This window comes from Mesocricetus auratus, unplaced genomic scaffold, assembly GCF_017639785.1.
Source record: "Mesocricetus auratus isolate SY011 unplaced genomic scaffold, BCM_Maur_2.0 Super-Scaffold_100691, whole genome shotgun sequence".
Classification (NCBI taxonomy): Eukaryota; Metazoa; Chordata; class Mammalia; order Rodentia; family Cricetidae; genus Mesocricetus; species Mesocricetus auratus.
In genome coordinates, this window is record NW_024429267.1 from 12,277,432 (window position 1) to 12,297,485 (window position 20,054).

At 36.1% G+C, this 20,054-nt stretch overlaps 1 protein-coding gene and 1 pseudogene across 2 annotated transcripts in view; one reads left to right on the plus strand and one right to left on the minus strand.

Moving 5' to 3' along the window:
- The window catches only part of Rfx7 (regulatory factor X7), an 84,467-nt gene that overhangs the window by 40,428 nt on the left and 23,985 nt on the right, over positions 1-20,054 (plus strand). For both annotated transcript variants that reach the window (XM_040739648.1, XM_040739647.1), the window contains exons 4-5: positions 14,642-14,724; positions 16,134-16,256. In XM_040739648.1, coding sequence (XP_040595582.1) covers positions 14,642-14,724; positions 16,134-16,256 — 206 coding nt within the window. The remainder of the gene's footprint in view (positions 1-14,641; positions 14,725-16,133; positions 16,257-20,054) is intronic.
- Positions 9,993-10,378, minus strand: LOC121137465 (annotated as a pseudogene).

Genomic DNA, 20,054 nt, shown 5'->3' on the forward strand with positions numbered 1-20,054 from the left:
GAGAGGAAAGTTTATAGTACTAAGTGCCCACATGAAAAAACTGGAGAACAGTCATACTAGAGAATTAATAGCACAGCTGAATGTTCTAGAACAAAAAGAAGCAAACTCCCCCAGGAGGAGCAGACGCCAGGAAATAATCAAATTGAGGGCTGAAATCAATCAAGTAGAAACCAGAAAAACACTGAGATGAATCAATGAAACCAAGAGTTGGTTCTTTGAGAAAATCAACAAAATAGATAAACCTCTGTCCACACTAACCAAAAGACAGAGGGAGCGCATGCTAATTAACAAAATCAGGGATGAAAAGGGGGACATAACAACAGACTCTGAGGAAATCCAGAGAATCATCAGGGCATACTTTGAAAATCTGTACTCCACAAAATTTGAAAATTTAAAGGAAATGGACAATTTCCTGGATAGATATCACTTGCCAAAACTAAATCAAGAACAGATAAACAATCTAAACAGACCTATAACCCCTAATGAAATAGAAGCAGTCATCAAAAGTCTCCCAAACAAAAAAAGCCCAGGCCCAGATGGCTTCAGTGCAGAATTCTACCAGAAATTCAAAGAAGAGCTAATTCCAATACTCCTCAAAGTATTCCACACAATAGAAGCAGGAGGCTCACTGCCAAACTTTTTCTACGAGGCTACAATTACCTTGATACCCAAGCCACACAAAGACACAACTAAGAAAGAGAACTATAGACCAATTTCCCTCATGAACATTGATGCAAAAATACTCAATAAAATACTCGCAAACCGGATTCAAGAACACATCAGAAAAATCATCCACCATGATCAAGTAGGCTTCATCCCAGGAATGCAGGGATGGTTCAACATTAGAAAATCTATCAATGTAATCCACCATATTAACAATCTGCGAAAGAAAAACCACATGATCATCTCACTAGATGCTGGAAAAGCCTTTGACAAAATCCAGCACCCCTTCATGATAAAGGTCCTAGAGAGATCAGGGATAACAGGAATGTACCTGAATATAATAAAAGCAATACACAGTAAACCAACAGCTAACATCAAATTAAATGGAGAGAAACTCAAAGCAATTCCTCTAAAATCAGGAACAAGACAAGGCTGTCCACTCTCTCCATATCTCTTCAATATTGTACTTGAAGTTCTAGCTACAGCAATAAGACAACAAAAGGAGATAAAGGGGATAAAAATAGGAAAAGAAGAAGTCAAACTTTCACTATTTGCAGATGATATGATAGTTTACATAAGTGACCCAAAAAACTCCGCAAGGTTACTCCTAGAGCTGATAAACACCTTCAGCAATGTGGCAGGATACAAGGTAAACTCAAAAAAATCAGTGGCCCTATCATATACAGATGATGAAGTGACTGAGAAAGAAATCAGAGAAGCATCACCCTTTACAATAGCCAAAAACAGCATCAACTATCTGGGGATAATGTTAACCAAGGAAGTTAAAGACCTGTATATCAAGAACTTTGTGTCTTTAAAGAAAGAAATCAAAGAAGATACCAGAAAATGGAAAGATCTCCCATGCTGTTGGATTGGTAGGATCAACATAATAAAAATGGCAATCTTGCCAAAAGCAGTCTACAGATTCAATGCAATCCCTATCAAAATTCCATCACAATTCTTCAAGGACCTAGAAAGAACATTAATCAACTTTATATGGAAAAACAAAAGGCCCAGGATAGCCAAAACATCCCTATACAATAAAGGAACTTCAGGAGGCATCACCATACCGGACTTCAAGCTCTATTATAGAGCTATAGTCCTGAAAACAGCTTGGTATTGGCACAAAAATAGGCAGGTAGACCAATGGAACCGAATCGAAAGCCCTAATTTTAACCCACACACCCATGAACACTTGATTTTTGACAAAGAAGCTAAAACTGTACAATGGAAAAAAGAAAGCATCTTCAACAAATGGTGCTGGCACAACTGGGTACTGGTATGCAGAAGACTGCAGATAGATACATGTTTATCGCCTTGTACAAAACTTAAGTCCAAATGGATCAAAGATCTCAACATAAATCCAGCCACACTGAAACTTTTAGAAGAGAAAGTGGGAGATACTCTTCAACGAGGTGGTACAGAAGACCACTTCCTAAACATAACACCAGTGGCTCAAACACTGAGATCGACAATTAACAAATGGGACCTCCTGAAACTAAAAAGCTTCAATCAAAAGAGATGAAGAAGGACACTTCAAATAGAAGGCTTTTAACAGAACAGAGTGCTCAGACTTTTTAAAAATATTGCTGAGTCAGACATGGTGGCATACACCTTTAATGCCAGCACTCAGGAGGCAACAAGAGGATCTCTGAAAGTTCAAAGCCAGCCTGGTCTACATAGAGTGTTCCAGGACAGCCAGGCTACATAGAAAGAACCCATCTCAAAAAAAGATGTGTGTGTGTGTGTGTGTGTTTGAAAGAATGGAATCTATAGATAAGGGGAACAGGATGGAAATAGAAAAACTAGTTAGGCTATTCATTAATCCAGTAGAACATTTTAAGAATTTTGTTCAAGTGATGGAAAATGTTAATTATTTCTAAAATATTTTACTTTTTAAATTACATATTCTGTAATTCTGATAAGTTTTTCCATTTCCATATGAGGTATTGATTCCTAAGTCCTTTGTTGTAATATCTTCTTTTTGCTTTCAGTTTTAAAAGAATTTTTCCTGGATATAGAATTATTGCTTGCCACTTTCATGGCTATGAATATGATATTTTGTGGCTTTCCGGTCTTTATTGTTTCTGATAGGAAGTTAGCAGTTAGTCCATCATTGTTTCCCTGAATATGATGAGTTCTTTTTTTCTTAATTGCTATCAAAATTTCTTTGTATTCATTCTGTCTCTTTCGTATTAACTTGCCCATAGACTCTGATTCTCAGCTGTTTACTGTTATATATGTGACTATTAATAGTTTATATCATCCTACTCAGGGTTTATTCGATTCATCTTCAGTAGATTAGTTAAATTTGGAGAGTTTTCAAGTACTATCTCTTCAAATACTTTTCTGTTCCTTGGATTTTTTCACTCCACCCCCTTAAAATTTTAATTATACTGAAATAACTGATGTTATTCTAGTTTTGAAGACTGCTTTTTGTTTTGTTTTCTCTGGTTGTCTTTCTCTCTACTTTGGTTTTACTATTAAAATTTTCTGAACCTGGGCTGGAGAGATGACTCAGTGATTAATAGCACTGACTGCTCTTTCAGAGGACCTGGGTTCAAGTCCCAGCACCCACATGTCAGCTCACTACTGTCTGAACTCCAAGATCTAACACCCTCACACAGATATAAATGCAAGAAAAACACCATTGCAAATGAAAAAAAGAACAGTTTTTAAGTTCTAAACCTAGGACTCAGAAGCTAAAGCAGGAGGACTGTTCAAGGCCAACTTGACTATAAAAAGAAGATGCAGTCAATTAATTTTTGTTACCTGACTTGTATTCAAGTCTTCCCTTGTTTATGTTACTAAAAAGGGACTTGGAGGTCTTTCATGAGGTAATGCTCTATTCTTTGTATCTCAAAGAATTCAGCAAAACACAGAAAAGCAGCAGTGAAGGCTGTTGATTTAGTGAAAATGAAAGCCAAGTACACTCCACAGAGCAGTGGGCTCCAGAAACCACGTGGTTCAAGAGCTCCTGTGCTTACAAGGGCTTTTAGTTACAAAGTAGAAATGGAGATGGGATTAGATCCTTCTTTGACTGGCATAGATGATTAGCATCTCTACTTATGTAATGTCATATTTACTACACATGATCTATTCTATAATCTTTTTATAGCCATCTGCTTGAGATGCAGTCCATATGCATGAGCTTCTAAGTGGTTTGTGGTATCCCAAAGGTCATCTTGGGGGAAAAAATGTTGTTTTCTTAGTTTGTATGCTTATCTTTACAGTAATGTCCTACTGGGTATTAGTTCCTAGCCATACTCAGATTTTTTTTTTCTGTTGTTAGAGAGGGTTTGTACAATTGAAGGAACTGTCTAGAGAAGTCCAAAGGACTTTTCAGTTACTTGTTCCTGGAGTTAACCTTCCTGGAAGTATATCTGACCCTACCTCCTGCTTCATTTAGACACGCAGAGCCTCATTTTGCTAGCATTAATATTCAGACCAGGTGAGATGGAGTCATGGTAGCAGTCTCAAACAAGAATAATAGGGGCTCTGATAGTTATTTACTGAAGTTCAAATGTCTTTAATAACTTAAGTACTTCTTCATGTATTGTTTTCCTTTGTCACTTTGCAGTGGCACCCAACTGCTCTTTTCGACCACTTTGTGTCATCCTGTAAATGTTTTAAAGGAAGCATTTGCCAACATCTTTTTGTTTGGTTCATTTTTGTCTTGTTTGGGTTTTTGGTGGTGGTTGTTTTGTGAAGTTTTTTTGGGGGGGGTTGATTGTTTGACTGTTTTGAGACAGGGTTTTTCTATAGATAAAGCTGTTTGCCCCAAGTGCTGGGATTAAAGGCATAAACCACAACTGCCCAGCCTTTCCAATATCTTAACCTAATCTTTCCTAATATTTCAACCTTCCCATGGAAATTTTTAACATATTTCTTTTCAAATTTGTATAGTTTAGTCTTTGTCATCTTTGAATCATTTTGATTTTTAATTTTTCTTTGACTTCAGTTGATATTTACCATTGTGTGGGTGTCTAGCTGTTCATCACCATTTATTGAGAATCGTGTAACCTATCAAAAATCATAATGTACAGGTCTTTTTCTAGAATGTCTCCCCTCCCCTTCAGTGACATCACCCCATTTTCTTATCTGCTATCACTTTGTATGAAGCCTGAATAGCAGATCTATAAACAATTCAAATTGTTTTTGCCATTTCCATATCAGTTTTAGAATTACTTTGTTGATTTCTATTTTTAGAAAAATTGTTCCATTGATATTTTTATTGGGATTTCAGTGAGTTCATCAGATCCTCCTTTATGAGATTGGGATGTCACTATTGGTTCTCCCATACTTTCTCTCAGTATAGCTTTGTAATTTTCTCTATGGATTTCATATAAATTTTCTTAAAACTATTTCTAAATATTAAAATTTTTAAGTTGAGATGCTGTTTCCGTTGGTAATTAAAATTTTTTGTTAGCCAGTGACTTATTGCCTGTATTTATTTTGCTCTTTTGGCATTCACCCTCATTATTTACAAACTAAATGCAGTGATTGTATTTTTATTTTATGTATATGTGTGTTTGCCTTCATATATGTAAAGGCACCATGTGTGTACAGTGCCTACAAAGGCCAGAAGATGTTGAATCCCCTGGAACTGAATTTACAGGGGTTGTAAGCCAACATGTGGGAACTAGAAACCAAATCTTGGTCCTCTGCAAGAGCAGCCAGTGCTCTTAACTCTCCAGCCCTATAAATATAGTAGTAATTTTATATAGCGGTCTTAAACACTTTATGTATACCTAATTACATTATTAATGAATAGTACTTTAATCCCTTTCTATTTATGTCTAATTAATTTTTTGTTGAATTGATTTTTCTGTTTCAAATATGGAAGAGTTCACTGGGGAAAAATTTGGTCTCTGACTTCTGGGGAAAATAAAGTACATTAAACCTATCTTCCCACATGTCAGCAGTTGTACCTGAGTTCTCTTTCAGAAGTGATAGGAGTCTTCTCAGCCCCCACCATGCTTTTATGTCCTCAAAAGATATTTTTAAGTGTTCTCTATTTGTATTACAATGCCTTGCATTGGAGTTTGCGTTAGATTCTATGTGGGCAAAGTTCTTCCAAGAGTCATTCTTTATAGGGTTAGGTAAACCATAATTATCTAGATGAATACAGAGAGTGGAGGGAAAAACGCTCTATTTTTGTCTTTTAGTAATGTGTACTACCTCTTATCATTGCTTCTGGCACCATTACAATACCCAGTCAATAGAAAGAAAATTAATAACAAAGTTGAATATAACAAAAATAATAATCTCTTGTAGAAATAGCTTTGGGTCAGCCATTGTACACAGCATTTGCATTTTTGCTTTGTGGCAAGACCTTTGATCAATTTGTTTTAAATTATGCTTCTCAACAATTTTTTTGCTTATAGCATTTATCTTCATCATGTGAATAATTTTTATTATCCACTTCCATGTTACTAAAATATAAATAATACCTAGAATGTACTAAGTACGTAATTCTGGATGAATGAATAATTTCATTTAATTTTGAAATTTTCAAGTATGTTTCATGATTATGTTTTTAAGTGGGAGGAGAATTAGCTTAATGTCCTTAACTGCTAAAGTGATGGACTAAAAGTGGTCTGGAACTCCAGAATAGAATTTAGGATACATACTTTCTGAGAACCAGACTGATACTAGAATGAGAGATTACTTACTCCTAACAATAAGATAAAATAGCTCACTCAAGTGCTTTCTGCTCCTGCCAATGTATATATACTGTAACACATCATTAAAGAGATATGTGTAAAGCATGGACCATTTGAAAAAAAACCCTTTCCTCCTCTGCCAGAGGAAACATTCTATAGTGAATACTAAATGCTAACCAAGGTCAGCATAGTAACTCAGACTTGACTAAAACTAGAACTACATTTTGGAGTATCTAATTAAAATATACCATGGCTCTAACATGCTTGTGGTTGGAAGATAGGCTTATTTTGTGATACAGCCTTGGGTAACTTGGTAAAGACGTTCTAGTTATCTGTTATATTTTTATTTATTCCTAAAAAATTCCATGTTGTTTGTTTCTTTCCTGTACTTCTCTTTTAATTTATTACTACTAATTTATGAATTCAATTTTTTAAGAATTAAGCAGATAAATAAATGTAAAAACCCAAAGTATATTTGAAGCCACATTCCTAAATGTGAGTTTTCCTTAAATATAGGGAATGTTCTTGACAATCTCTTTCTTATTATAATGGACTCATATTGTTAGATGCAGAACTTTTGCAGTATTACACACAGAATCCACTTATAGTCCTATCTTGGTAAATGAATTGGCCAGCATTCACATTGCAGCACCTTGGAATTCTCAGTGCTACAATTTCTCCACACATAATTGTGGATGTAGTAAATTGAAAGAAGTTTGTTACTTTGTTTTGTTTTGATTTTTGGATAAGGTTAGAGTCTGTGATGATAACAGATGATAGAAACAGGTAAAAGCTCACATCTTGACCCAAAACTATAAGGCAGATAAAGAGAGAAGACATGCTGGGAATGGAATGAGTCTTTTAAAACCTCAGAGGCTGCTTATGGTGACATACTTCCTTTAACAAGGCCACACCTTCTAATCCTACTCAAACAGTTCCTTCAACCAGGGATCAAGTGTTGAAGTTTATGAGTCCGTGAGGCCATTCTCATTCAAGCCACAACGTTAGGGTTTTGCTCGTTTGCTTATTGGACTTGGTTTACTTTTCCTTCCCTGACCCCTAGTAACTCAGCATCTTCCAAGTGTACTTAGATCTTATTACTTATGGCAGAGCAGAGAAATTAAACCATTTTCATTTCATACCTAGTTCAATAGGTTTATAAATAGAAGGTCAAATTCTTAGCAGTAATCAAATATGATACAAAGTGTTTGCTCTCCTGGTTGCTTGATGTTTTCTAGGACAGAGAATAGAAGAACAAATTCCTTTTACATAGTTTATGTAGGTACTCTACAAAAGAAAATCCTGTGCTGCCCCCTGATTGTCATAGAAGTTAGGAAACTCAAAATTAAGACAACAAACATGGAAAATAGAGTCCTCAGACCTCATACCTTTCACTCTTTCTTATTTAATCTGGTGAAACAAAATGCTAGGATTTAGGATTATGAATGAAGAGGCTGAGGTATTTGACTGCCTGAAACGTTAGAAGACTTTTATTATAAGTCTCCAAAACAAAATGAATAGATACTTACAACTAAAAGAAAAATCTTAACGTGCCCATGTAACTACTGAGGGAGTAGTATACTATGTCTATGATGAAGAGTCTTTGTTTTAAATGTGTACTCAACATGAAAAGTTCTTTGAACACTAGTTCCAGGGACATAATTCTCTGAGGAGCAGTAGCAGTATTGCTTGTTAAAAATCCAGATTTCCCAGCCCACATTTCGGATCTGCTGCCCCAGATAAGCCTCAGAGCCATTGTATTAATAGTAATATGACCATACTCATCATTATTTATAAAATTATAAGTGAAATAGAAACATTTCTTCATATCATAAGATTATTTAAAATGTAAATTTTATCAAAAATATGGAAAACTCCTGAAATTGTTCCTGGGAATATAAGTTGGTATAATAGTTTGGGGAAAGTAATTAGAAACTAATAAAGTTGAAGCTGTGCAACCTTGTTGACTATATTTCTACTTTTAGACACATGTTGCAACAACTCACAAGGACACAAGGAACACAAATAATAGCATTAATGGTTTGTTTGGTTTGGTTTAGTTTTTGGTTTTTCAAGACAGGGCTTCCCTATGTAAACCCCACCCCCACCCCCGGCTTTCCTGGATCACTTTGTAGACCAGGCTGGCCTTAAACCCACAGAGATCCACCTGCCTCTGCCTCCTGAGTGCTGGGATTAAAGGCATGCGCCACCACCACCAGGTGTAGATGGAAGTTTCTGTTCTGTCTGGTCCCACAGCTGTTTAGCCCTAAATAAACACAGAGACTTACATTAATTATAAACTGTTTGACCAATGGCTCAGGCTTCTTATTGGCTAACTCTCTCTTAGTTATTAACCCATTTCTATTAATCTAAGTATTTCCACATGGTCTTGGCTTACCGGAGAATTCCTGGAACTGTTACTCCTTCAGTGGCTACGTGGCATCTCCCTCTCAACCTCTCTCTGTGTCCTCTCCCTAGAAATCTCCTCGTCTCATAGCCCAACCTATACTTCCTGCCTGGATACTAACCAATCAGTGTTTTTATTCATCAACCCATAAGAGAAACATATATGCAGAAGGGCATCCCCCATCAACCAGGCAACATAAGTGTTTAAAATAGTGAAACTTTAAGATAATTCACTCTCTGTAGAAAAATGAACAGATGGTTCTATACAGTATACTTTTCCATTATCTAACTTTTGTTTTGTTTTTTAACTAGCACATACTGATTGTGTAAGCTTATACTTTTTCTTTTTTTAATTTATTATGTGTTCAGTGTTCTGCCTGCATGTCTGCTTATAGATAGATCTCATTGTAGATGGTTGTAAGCCACCATGTGGTTGCTGGAAATTGAACTCAAGACATCTAAAAGAGCAGCCAGTGCTCTTAACCTCTGAGCTATCTCTCCAGCCCCACTGGTAGCTTTTCTTGTGACTTGTTCATAAATTCCTGTTACATCTTGATGATGCTCACCCCCCAATTGCTTTCACTCATCATCCTCCCTCTATTTCTTTTCCCTTTAATCATCCCTAATAGTCCCACCTTTATTTTTATGCCCCCCAAAATGCACATACAGAGGCAAATATGCATTATTTCTGAAATTGGCTTATTTGTTTTCATCTGTATTCTTATAAATGAGATGGTTTTCTTTGTGGCGCAATAAAACTGTTGTGGTTAAGTATCACATTTTGCTGGGCATTGGTGGTGCACGCCTTTAATCCCAGCACTCGGGAGGCAGAGGCAGGCAGATCTCTGTGAGTTCGAGGCCAGCCTGGTCTACAGAGCTAGTTCCAGGACAGCCTCCAAAACAATACAGAGAAACCCTGTATCGATAAAACAAAAGCAAAAACAACAAAAAAAATCACATTTTATCTCTTATCTATCAATCAGCATTTTAGACTGATCCCATTACATTACTATTTCAAACATTGGGTAAACGGGTGTCTTTATTATATATGGTCCTAAAGGAATGTGAAAAATTTTATAAGCAAATGTAGCATAGTAGTGGATGCTTACATGTTCTCTCTGTACATTGTGATTTTAAATTTTTAGATTTTTTTGTAGTACAATATTTATAATAGAAACTGGCTGAAAACACTACATGCTAACAGACAATATACACAAGTAGGGTGGGAACAGTCAGGAAGGGGCAGAGGCCACAGCCCTACACCAAGAGCCTTTCAATGGACTGATGAATGGACTGGATCTGCTGCTTTAGCTGAGAGCCTTCTTTGATGGCAACAGAGCAGGCGATGACAGGTCTGGATACCCCACAGGCCCGTCCTAGGGCCTGCTTGGGTCGCACAAATACATAGGGGACATTCTTGTCTTCACACAGCAGTGGGAGGTGCAGGATGATCTCCTAGGCTCAGCGTCTGCTGCCATCACAATGAACTCAGAGATGCCCCTGTTGAGGGTTTTGGAGGCTTCATTGGCTCCTTTCCGAAGCTGCTAGTAGTTACAGGACTGCTGAACAAGGTCCAGCAGCTTCTTGGTAAGGTGGGCATCTGCTAGGGGATAGGCCTTGGGGTTCACGTCAGCCTCCATCATGGCCTTGGGGTTCACATCAGCCTCCATCATGGCTGCGGTGCGCCAGCCTCGCCGCGATCCGAGAACAGCCCACCTCAGACAGACTGGCAAAATTTTAGATTTTTAAAAACAAAGTTGGATGTCAAATTTTTAGAAAGATTCCTTATGACTCCATCTCATTTTTTAGGATTCTGCCTCACAGAGAATTAATTAGAACAAAAGAGATAAAGCTTCATCTTAGTTGATGGGGGAAGTATAACCTGTTACTAGAAAGCATTATTAAATGAATCTATAAATGCAAATTAATTACCCATAAGCTGAGCATTTTTCTGAGTGAATACTAGGATCCAAAACAGAGGAACAAACAGGATAGTGTTACAAGCTTTGAATCAAGTTGATTTATTATCGAGTGTTTTTGTTTGTTTTGTATGTATGTTTAAAGTTCAGGAGAAGGGACCATCAAAGCTGTGTATTTTTAAACCATTGCTTCACAACCTTTTTTCCCCCTATGTCCCACCTTGATAAGTGTAAATGTGATTTTGGTTAATTGAAATTTCAAAATAAGTTAGCTACTGTCTAACTATGAATGGATGAACGGAGGAACCCCTTTTCTTCTTATATTTTCTTCTATCAATTATTGCCCCAGTTTATTCAATAAACTAGGTAATATTTGAGGCTCATCCTAAACTTGAAACCACTTTCATAACTTTAAGAATGTCTTTAAGAATGTTGGTGTAGGTCATTGTTTTTAAAAATGAGATCTTTTGCAGTTTGAGTCTTCAAATGTGAAGACAAATCTGCCAAACTCTATTATAAACTATAGTTGGTGTACTTTGTTTTTATTTTATTTCATTTTTAAGAGTATTTTGCCTGCATGTATATATGTGTACCTCGTGTGGTGGCACATGTCTTTAATCCCAGCACTGGAGAGACAGAGGCAGATAGATCCCTTGAGTTCAAGGCCAGCCTGGTCTACAGAGTGAGTTCCAGAGAGAGAAAGAGAGAATTTAACCCAGCTCCTCTACAAAAGCAATAAATGCATTTAACTTCTGAACCATCTCTCCAGCCCCCAAAACTATATTTTTCTCTGTTAATATAAAGTTTACCATTACTCACATTTAGTACATACATTCACAGTACGGTGCAAGTAATACTCAATCTGATTCCAAAATGTTTGCATCTAACTAAGAGGCAATATTGTGCCCATTAAACAGTCACTGCATGTTCTTACAGCCTGGTTTGGGGGAGTAGAGGTGGGGAGGAGGTGTCACTGATCTGCCTAGGCCTCTTGTGAATGGTTTCTTTCACTTAGAGCAGCAGTTCTCAGCCTGTGAGTCTTGACCCCTTTAGGGTCATGTGTCAGATATCCTGCATGTCAGATATTTACATTATGATTCTTAACAGTAGCAAAATTTCAATTATGAAATAATTTTATGGTTAGGGGTCACCACAACATCAGGAACTGTATTAAAGGGTAGCAGCATTAGGAAGGTTGAGAACCACTGACTTAGAGTAAGGTTATTAAGGCAGAGGCAAGCAGATCTGTACATTCACGGCTAGCCAGAGATACTTAGTGAGATCCTGTTTTAGAAACACACACACACACACACACACACACACACACACACACACACACACATTCCTTAAGTGTATATATTTCACTGTTATGAAATAGACTACCATTATCTGCCACTTCATAAACCCAGGTAGATGTATTTTTTTTAACAACCAGTACATCTCACTGTTGAATAGGAAATATTTATTCTTTACATTTAAGTTTTCACATGATAATCTAGTAGGTTTAGGGTTTTTACATAATTCAACCAGCATTGTTTTGGAAGCCAACATTTGACAGTGAATGACACAAATTTCTAAAAACAGAAAAATGTACTGAACTCGGACTGGACTAAAATGCCATTGGTACACACTTGGTCGTTTTGTTCACAATTTCTTCATAGAGTTTGATATTACTGATTTTTAGTGATATTCTATAATTTTTCTTTTGTTTGTTAAGCACCAATTGCAAATAAAGAAACAACATGGCATTTACAAGTTCTTAATGCTTTTTGAAATTAAAAAATTGAACTTTTTTTCTTTGACATCTTATAAGTCTCCTTTGAAATACATTTTTAAATATCTTCTCTGATCTGAAGTTCCTTCTCTACTCTTCTCAGATCCATAAAGTTAAAACACTATGTAGAACCCCATAGTTTAGTTTCACATTCAGTATGAGACTTCTTAATCAAAGATCATGATTTTAGTTATAGTTCTCAGATTTTCTCCATAATTTTATGTATTATTATTATTACAATGTAACCTCCCTATGTTCAATATGATAAGCACTTTGGAAGTTGAATGAGAATGATAGTACTTAATGAAAATATGTAAAGAGTCAAATTAATACATTAAAAAGGGGAGAGGTTGGAGCCAGGGAAGCCAGTTAGTTAGATAAGTACTGTCTTAAGTCCTTAAGGGCAAAAAAAAAATTTATGGTGTTGATCTGTATTGTGCTGGTTCAAGTATTTGTGTGATATACAATACACAATATAGCTATATGATTCTCTTGCATAATTTGTGAACTATGGCAAACCCAAACCATATATACTAAGTAAATGAAGTCTCTTTTGTTGGTGAAAGAAAGAGCCAAAAGACCAAGACTACTGTGGCAGTGAAAATAGAAAGACTGAAAAATGGTGGGGCAAAATGTTAGTGGTCCAACTGGAGGATTAATGTGGAATACACTGTGAAGATAAAGTTAAGCAGACTCCAAAACCACACATTGTGGGAACTAAGAAGGTAATCATCAATGAAAAAAATGAGGAAGGAATGCTCACTTTCTTTGTAGCTCATTAAGTATTAGAACAAAAGCCATTTGGAAAATACCTATAGGAGATAGGATTTTTGAAATGTACATTTAAAACCTATGCAAATAATAGATTAAATCACCTTGTGAATGGTCTAAGATTAAATTTATTGATAAATTTTGATAATAAAAATAGACTGCTGTGGTCTAAACAGATGGCTCATAGGTAAGAGTATTTTCTGTGCAAGCATAAGGTCTCCAGCACTCACATAAGAAGCCAAGGCATGGACCTGCACTCCCCATGTTGCCGGGGGAAGCAGAGAGAGATGGGAGTATCACTATGGCTTCCTGACCACCAATCTATCCAGTAAACAGCCAATTCCAGGTTAAGTGAGAGACTTTCTCAAGGAAATAAAACAAGAGTAAGATACAGGAAGACATCCAACATTCTCCTCTGGCCTCTATGTACATACATACATGTGTATAATTGTAAATAATGCATATAAAATTAATTGACTGTTCAAGGTTGTGGGGTTATTTTCCCTTCAGAATTGAATCTGTGTTTGAACTGAACTTTATTAAGAATAAATTTTGAGCCAGGCATGGTGGTACATGCCTTTAATCCCAGATCTGAGGAAACTGAGGCAGGTGGATCTCTGTGCGTTCAAGGCTAGCCCGAGCTGCATAATAGAGTGACCCTGTCTCAAAAAGTCCTCCTCCACCCCCACACCTCCCAGAAACTTGTGTCGTCAGAAATAACTAGCCAATTCACTTTCCATTACAATGTAGTTTTGCCTGAAATAAGTTAACATGGATGTCTTCATTGTAAAAAAGGGTTATGACATCGAACTGAAGAGATGGCTCAGAGGTTAAGAACACTGACTGTTCTTCCAGAGGTCCTTGTTCAATTCCCAGCAACCGCATGATGGGTCACAGCCATCTGTAATGAGATCTGGTGCCCTCTTCTGGCCTGCATACATGCAGACAGAACATTGTATACATAATAATTTTTTTTTTTGAGACAGAGTTTCTCTGTGGCTTTTAGAGGCTGTCCTGGAACTAGCTCTTGTAGAACAGGCTGGCCTCGAACTCACAGAGATCCGCCTGCCTCTGCCTCCCAAGTGCTGGGATTAAAGGCATGCGCCACCAACGCCCAGCTAAATTTTTTTTTAAAAGGTTATGACTTGAATGGTAACCCATATGAAGGAATGCAGGAATGACATTGTTGCTCAACAGTAGTAATGGAGAATCTTATAAATAGGTTCTCTAAATAGAAGCCACTGTTGAAATTCAAACTGTAATTTTACTTGCATATTTCAGAAAGGTTTGTTGGTTTTATTTTAGTTTTTTAAACTTCCATTAGCATTACTCACATTCTAGGTATTTGAAAATTATAAAAAGGTCACTAACTTGGGGAAATAATAAGTTTAGTTGGGAGGAAATGTTTTTAATGATCTTTCTTTTTAACCCTTTGTAACCAGCAAGAAGTTGAGAAGTTTACAGACCTAGAGAAACTCTACCTCTACCTTCAGCTGCCTTCTGGTCTCAGCAGTGCAGAGAAAAGGTAACCCTGTCCTTGTCTTTGTCATGGCTGCCTTGTTTATAGCATAGTGCTAACCTGTGCGTATTATGATTGGTTGCTATTTTAGTATTTCCAAGCTTGTCAGAACACAGACTAGTGAAACAATGGATCATTTAGGTCTTTGATTATATTTAGTTAAGTATTTACCTGCAGTTTTTACTAATTAATTTGTGTAACTAGCTAAATATTGTGAAATGTAAGTTGGATTTTGTCATATAGGCCCGTGGGAGTATTTATGTAGTATAAAAATTTGTGGAAAAAAGAAAACCAAAGAATAACCAGGTAAATATCCTGAAGAATAGTGTGGGGTTGTATTAAATGTAGTGGTAGGTAAGCATATCATAGGATAAAGAGGAAAAAAGGAAGTACAGTGGTGAGCATAATTCTTGGTAGATACACCTCACTTTAAGTACTTGGTACTGCTTTTGTTTCATCATTAAAAATACTTAAGTTAAAAAACAAATTTAAGTGGAGAAAAACTTTTTCAGATTCTATTCTTAACAGTTTCATTACCTTTTAAGTATTGCTGAGGATTCATTTTACTTTTATATTATTTTAAACATTCTACTCATTTAAAATTATACATAAGAAGAAATGCAATAAAAATTCTGTTGCTTTTACCTGTTCTTGCCTCAGACCAAATGTAGTAACTATTTAAATCATTTCCTGACCTAAAAACATGCTCAGTATTTTGGAATCAGATGACTCTTCTAGGAGGCTGAGATTAATGTCAGCATCAATGGAATAGCTAGCCTTATGCTATCTATAATGCCGACTTCATGAGATCAGCTTATAAAAGTACTGCCAGATAGTAAAAATTCATGCTTTTGGGTGCATATGGTAGTCTGTGCAAAGAGCCTAGCTGTGAGAAGGGCCATAGTGGGAGATTGGTCCTCTTGAGATCTCTCCCAAGCGTCCCAGACATGGAGTGGTTAGTATGATTTCAGGTTAATTACTTCTAAATGGCATATTCATTGAATGTGCAGACCAAATGGAATATAAAGAACTTACCATAATATTTAAACATTTAATGATTTAGTAGGTATAGGCAAATGAACAGACAAATAAGTTAGGAAATATTCATTGAGAGGTAATTTGGGCCAAAACAAATACCTAATGTTGTAATATCCCCAACACCTATCATACATGCTTTAGAATCCAAACCAGCCATGAAACAGGTCAGTAATTGCAGTCTGACACGATTATAAAAACTGGCTCACACTCACAAATGAGCAATTTATATATAGATTACTGAGTATACACTGTATGGCAAACTGGAGTTTGGTTTGCCTGTCAATATGTTTTTAACACAATATTTAGACCTTGTTTTAAAAATTATTAATGGAATTGCTATCTAGGTCAACTAAAATTTTTCTGTATTTTATGATTAGTGATCAGAATGCCATGTCATCTAGTCGAGCTCAGCAGATGCATGCCTTTTCCTGGATTCGGAATACCTTAGAGGAGCATCCTGAGACTTCACTTCCCAAGCAAGAAGTCTATGATGAATACAAGTACGTGTTCCGTGTCTTACACCAGGATGTATTGAAGCAGATGAGTATTGTGTGGTACAGTGATTGATTTTGTCATTCCTTACTGTCCTTACTATTGGGCACTACATTTAGAAATTTCCAAGATTCCTTCTAGCTCTAAGCTTCTGTGGTAGAATGAATACAGACAAGAATATTAAACGAAGGGTTTGTCTGGGATTCTGAGGGTAAGATGGTTGCATAGGGATACTGAATTAAAGATTCTTATAGACTTTCTGCAATGGCAAGAATAGTTGGAGGGACTAGAGGGACAGTGGATGACAATAAAAAAATCAGTGCATAAGAAAAAACTAAAATGTGTTTTTAGACTTGGATTTTTTTAAAAGTCACTTTTCATGAACCTAAAACTATTTAATTCTCCATGCCAACCAAAGAATGTTGTGAATTATTTATTCAAGGATAAGAGATCAGTGAATAAACCCTCCCCCAAAACAATCTACACAAATAACTGATATTCAAATCATTTCTTTAAATATAGGAAACAAAAGTGTATACGTTAGAGGGCTTCTAAGACAAAGAATGACCAGTAAGTGCAAAACTCAGTCTTGCTTAGTGTGTTTATAATTTATTTGAAAGGAAGAATTAATTCTGGTAGAATAAATAAAGCCAAAAATTTGTGGTTATTGAAACATCAAACTAGCAAGAATTAATTTGTTATAATTATATAATTTGGAAGAAAATTGTCAAATAAATGCTGTTGCTAGTTTAAAGTAGTACAGAGAAGCTACAATTATTGAGAAGATTTTTGGTATCTAAAAAGAAAACTTTCTATCTGTACTCATAATAGCTCATGAAAGGGAACATAGTGAAGTTATAGAAAAAAACGGAATGCATACTTGAAATGGGAAAAAGAACAAATTTGAACTAAGAGCTTTAGTGTTTTCTCTTAAGAAAAGTTGAAACTGAAAGTTGTTCATTCTTATTATCTGAAACTTTCTAATGAATGAGTGTCTGCTGTATGCTGAACCCTGAGTACCTGAAGACCAACACTGACTCTGTCCATACCTAGGGTCTATCTGTGTGTGTGTGTGTGTGTGTGTGTGTGTGTGTGTGTGTGTGTGTGTGTGTTTGTGTGTATAGTGGTTGGGTGTGGTGATCCCAGACTGATCAGGAGGATTGTTAAGTATAAAGTTAGCATTGGCTACATATGAAGCAAGAAAGGAAGGAGGAGAAGAGATGTACATTTATGGTAAGCATATATCCAGTGCAAACAATGATTAAAACAGAAAACATTCTGAAACTTCTAAAAAATAAATCTGAATTCAGTAAAAGAATACTTGTATAATATGTTGGAGAAACCCTGAGTTGAAGATAAAGAAATTAGATGATGTTAATAAGCTTCTATGACCTGAGCAAGTGTTTATTCTTTTATCATTTGGTACATCTATAAAATGAAAATAGTGATGATGCATGTGGTTTCTTTTAGGTCTAAAACTATAAACTTGTCTGAATTAGGAAATATTGAGAAATTATCCACAGATGTCTTGCTAGTTTCCTAAAAGAAAAATTTGACAAATAATTTTTAAGATTTATTTATGTATTGTATTAATATGGTTGCTTTGTCTTCATGTGTACCTGCACACCTAAGTAGGGCATCAGATCCCATTATATATACTTGTGAGCTGCCATGTGGTTTCTAGGAATTGAACTTAGCATCTCTGGAAGAACAGCCAATGCTTTAAATCTCTTGAGCCATCTCTGCAGCCCCAACAAATGATGTTTTCACAGTAGACTAGGAAGAGACATTCATGAAGTGTTGGCCTTGCACTATTCAACAACTCAGATCACCAACAGAAATATCACCTCCATTTGTAAAAATGTGACCCTAATGCATGAAAGCAGTTAATATTTTCCTAAAAATATTCTGTTACTATTAAATGATTGTGAATTTTGCTTTCAAATCAAGAAATGTCAATGCTTTTTTCAATAAAAGATAATGAAATTTCACATTGTTAAGTAGAACTAGTAACACTTCCAATCTTGAGCCATTAATTTTCAGATTAGTTGAGTTCTGTGAAGAATGTCATTGGAATTTTGATGGGAATTACATTAAATCTGTAGATCATTGTTGGTAAAGTAGCCATTTTCACAATATTCTGCCAAACCATGTCCATAAAAGAGAGCTATTTCCACTGTGTTCCTTCCTCAAATTCTTTATTCAGTGTCTTAGTTTTCATGCAGAGGTCTTCTGTGTCCTTGATTGGATTTATTCCTAAGTATCTTGTTGAATGTGGCATGGGGAGGCATTAAATTATTATAAGTAGGATATTTTTTCAATTTTTTTAGCATGTCATTACCGGTATATAGAAAAGCAACTTTTTTTTGTAGTGGTTTTATATCCTAATACTTTGCTGAAAATATTTATCAAATTCAAGTAGGGTCTACATTTTAAATGCAGAATCATGGCATCTTTACATAGGAATAATTCTTTCCTATTTGTCTCCTGTTTGTTACTTATCTTACTGCTCTAACTGAGGTATCAAGAATTGAGTAGAGGAGTGAGTTTTTTGTTTGTTTGAGAATTTCATACATTTTGTCCATATCCATCTCTCCCTTCCCTACCCTCCTACTCATGTTCTCTTCCACATCTCCCTCTCAAATTCATGATCTCTTCTGAATCCAGTTAATGTTGCCCAAATACACATGGGTATAAGGTTGACCAGGGGAATATGTACAACCAATGAGTGGGCTCATCCCTGAAGAGGACTTATTTCTCTCCCTCAGCAGCTATCTGCTACCCTTAGCTCCTCAAAGGGGGGGGGGCCTTAAGAACTCTGCCCCCATCTGTAGTAGAATGTTGGCTAGTGTGATCTTCTACAGGTAGCCATAGCTGTAAGAAGTTCATGGATATACCATCCCTGTCATGACCTAAGAGACTTTCAAAGTAGTAATCCCAGTCTTCAGGCTTCTGTGATGATTCCTGAGCTTTCAGTGTAAGGTCGTATAGATGTCCTAATTGGAAATGGATACTCCATAGTCACTTTCTCTCTACATTTTGACCAATTATGATTCTCTGTAATAAACTATGTCTGGGGCTGGAGAGATGACTCAGAGGTTAAGAGCACTGCCTCCTCTTCCAAAGGTCCTGAGTTCAATTCCCAGCAACTTCATGGTGGCTGACAATCAACGATAATGAGATTTGGTGCCCTCTTCTGTCATGCAGGCATACATGCAGGCTGAAAACTGAGTATATAATAAATTAATAAATCTTTTTTTAAAATGTTGTTTTGAAGCCAGCACTTGGGAGGGAGAGGCAGATGAATCTCTGTGAGTTCCAGACCATCCAGCTCTACCCTGTTTAGGGGTGAGGGGAGGTGGAAGAATTTTTTTTTAATAGAGTGGAGAGAACTGACACTCTTGTCTTGTTTCTGATTTTACAAGAAAATGTTTTGAATTTTTACTCATGTGGTAAGCTGTTTTCTATTGGTTTATTATATAGTCTTTATTATATTGAAGGATTTTTCTTCTATTCCTAGCTTCTTTAGGGTTTATGTCTTGAAGTTAAAAAGAGGAGTTTAACTTGATCAAAAGCTTTTTCTGCATCTATTGGACTCTCATACCATTTCTGTCCTTGTACCAATTTGTATTCTATATAACATTTATTAATTTCTATGTATTGAACCAAATTTACGTCTTTGGAATGAAACTGACTTGGTCGGGGTGTTTGATCCTCTGTGTATGTTCTTGAATTTGGATTGCCCGAATTTCATTGAAATTTTTGCATCTGTATTGACCAGGAAGATTAGCCTATGGCTTTTTTAT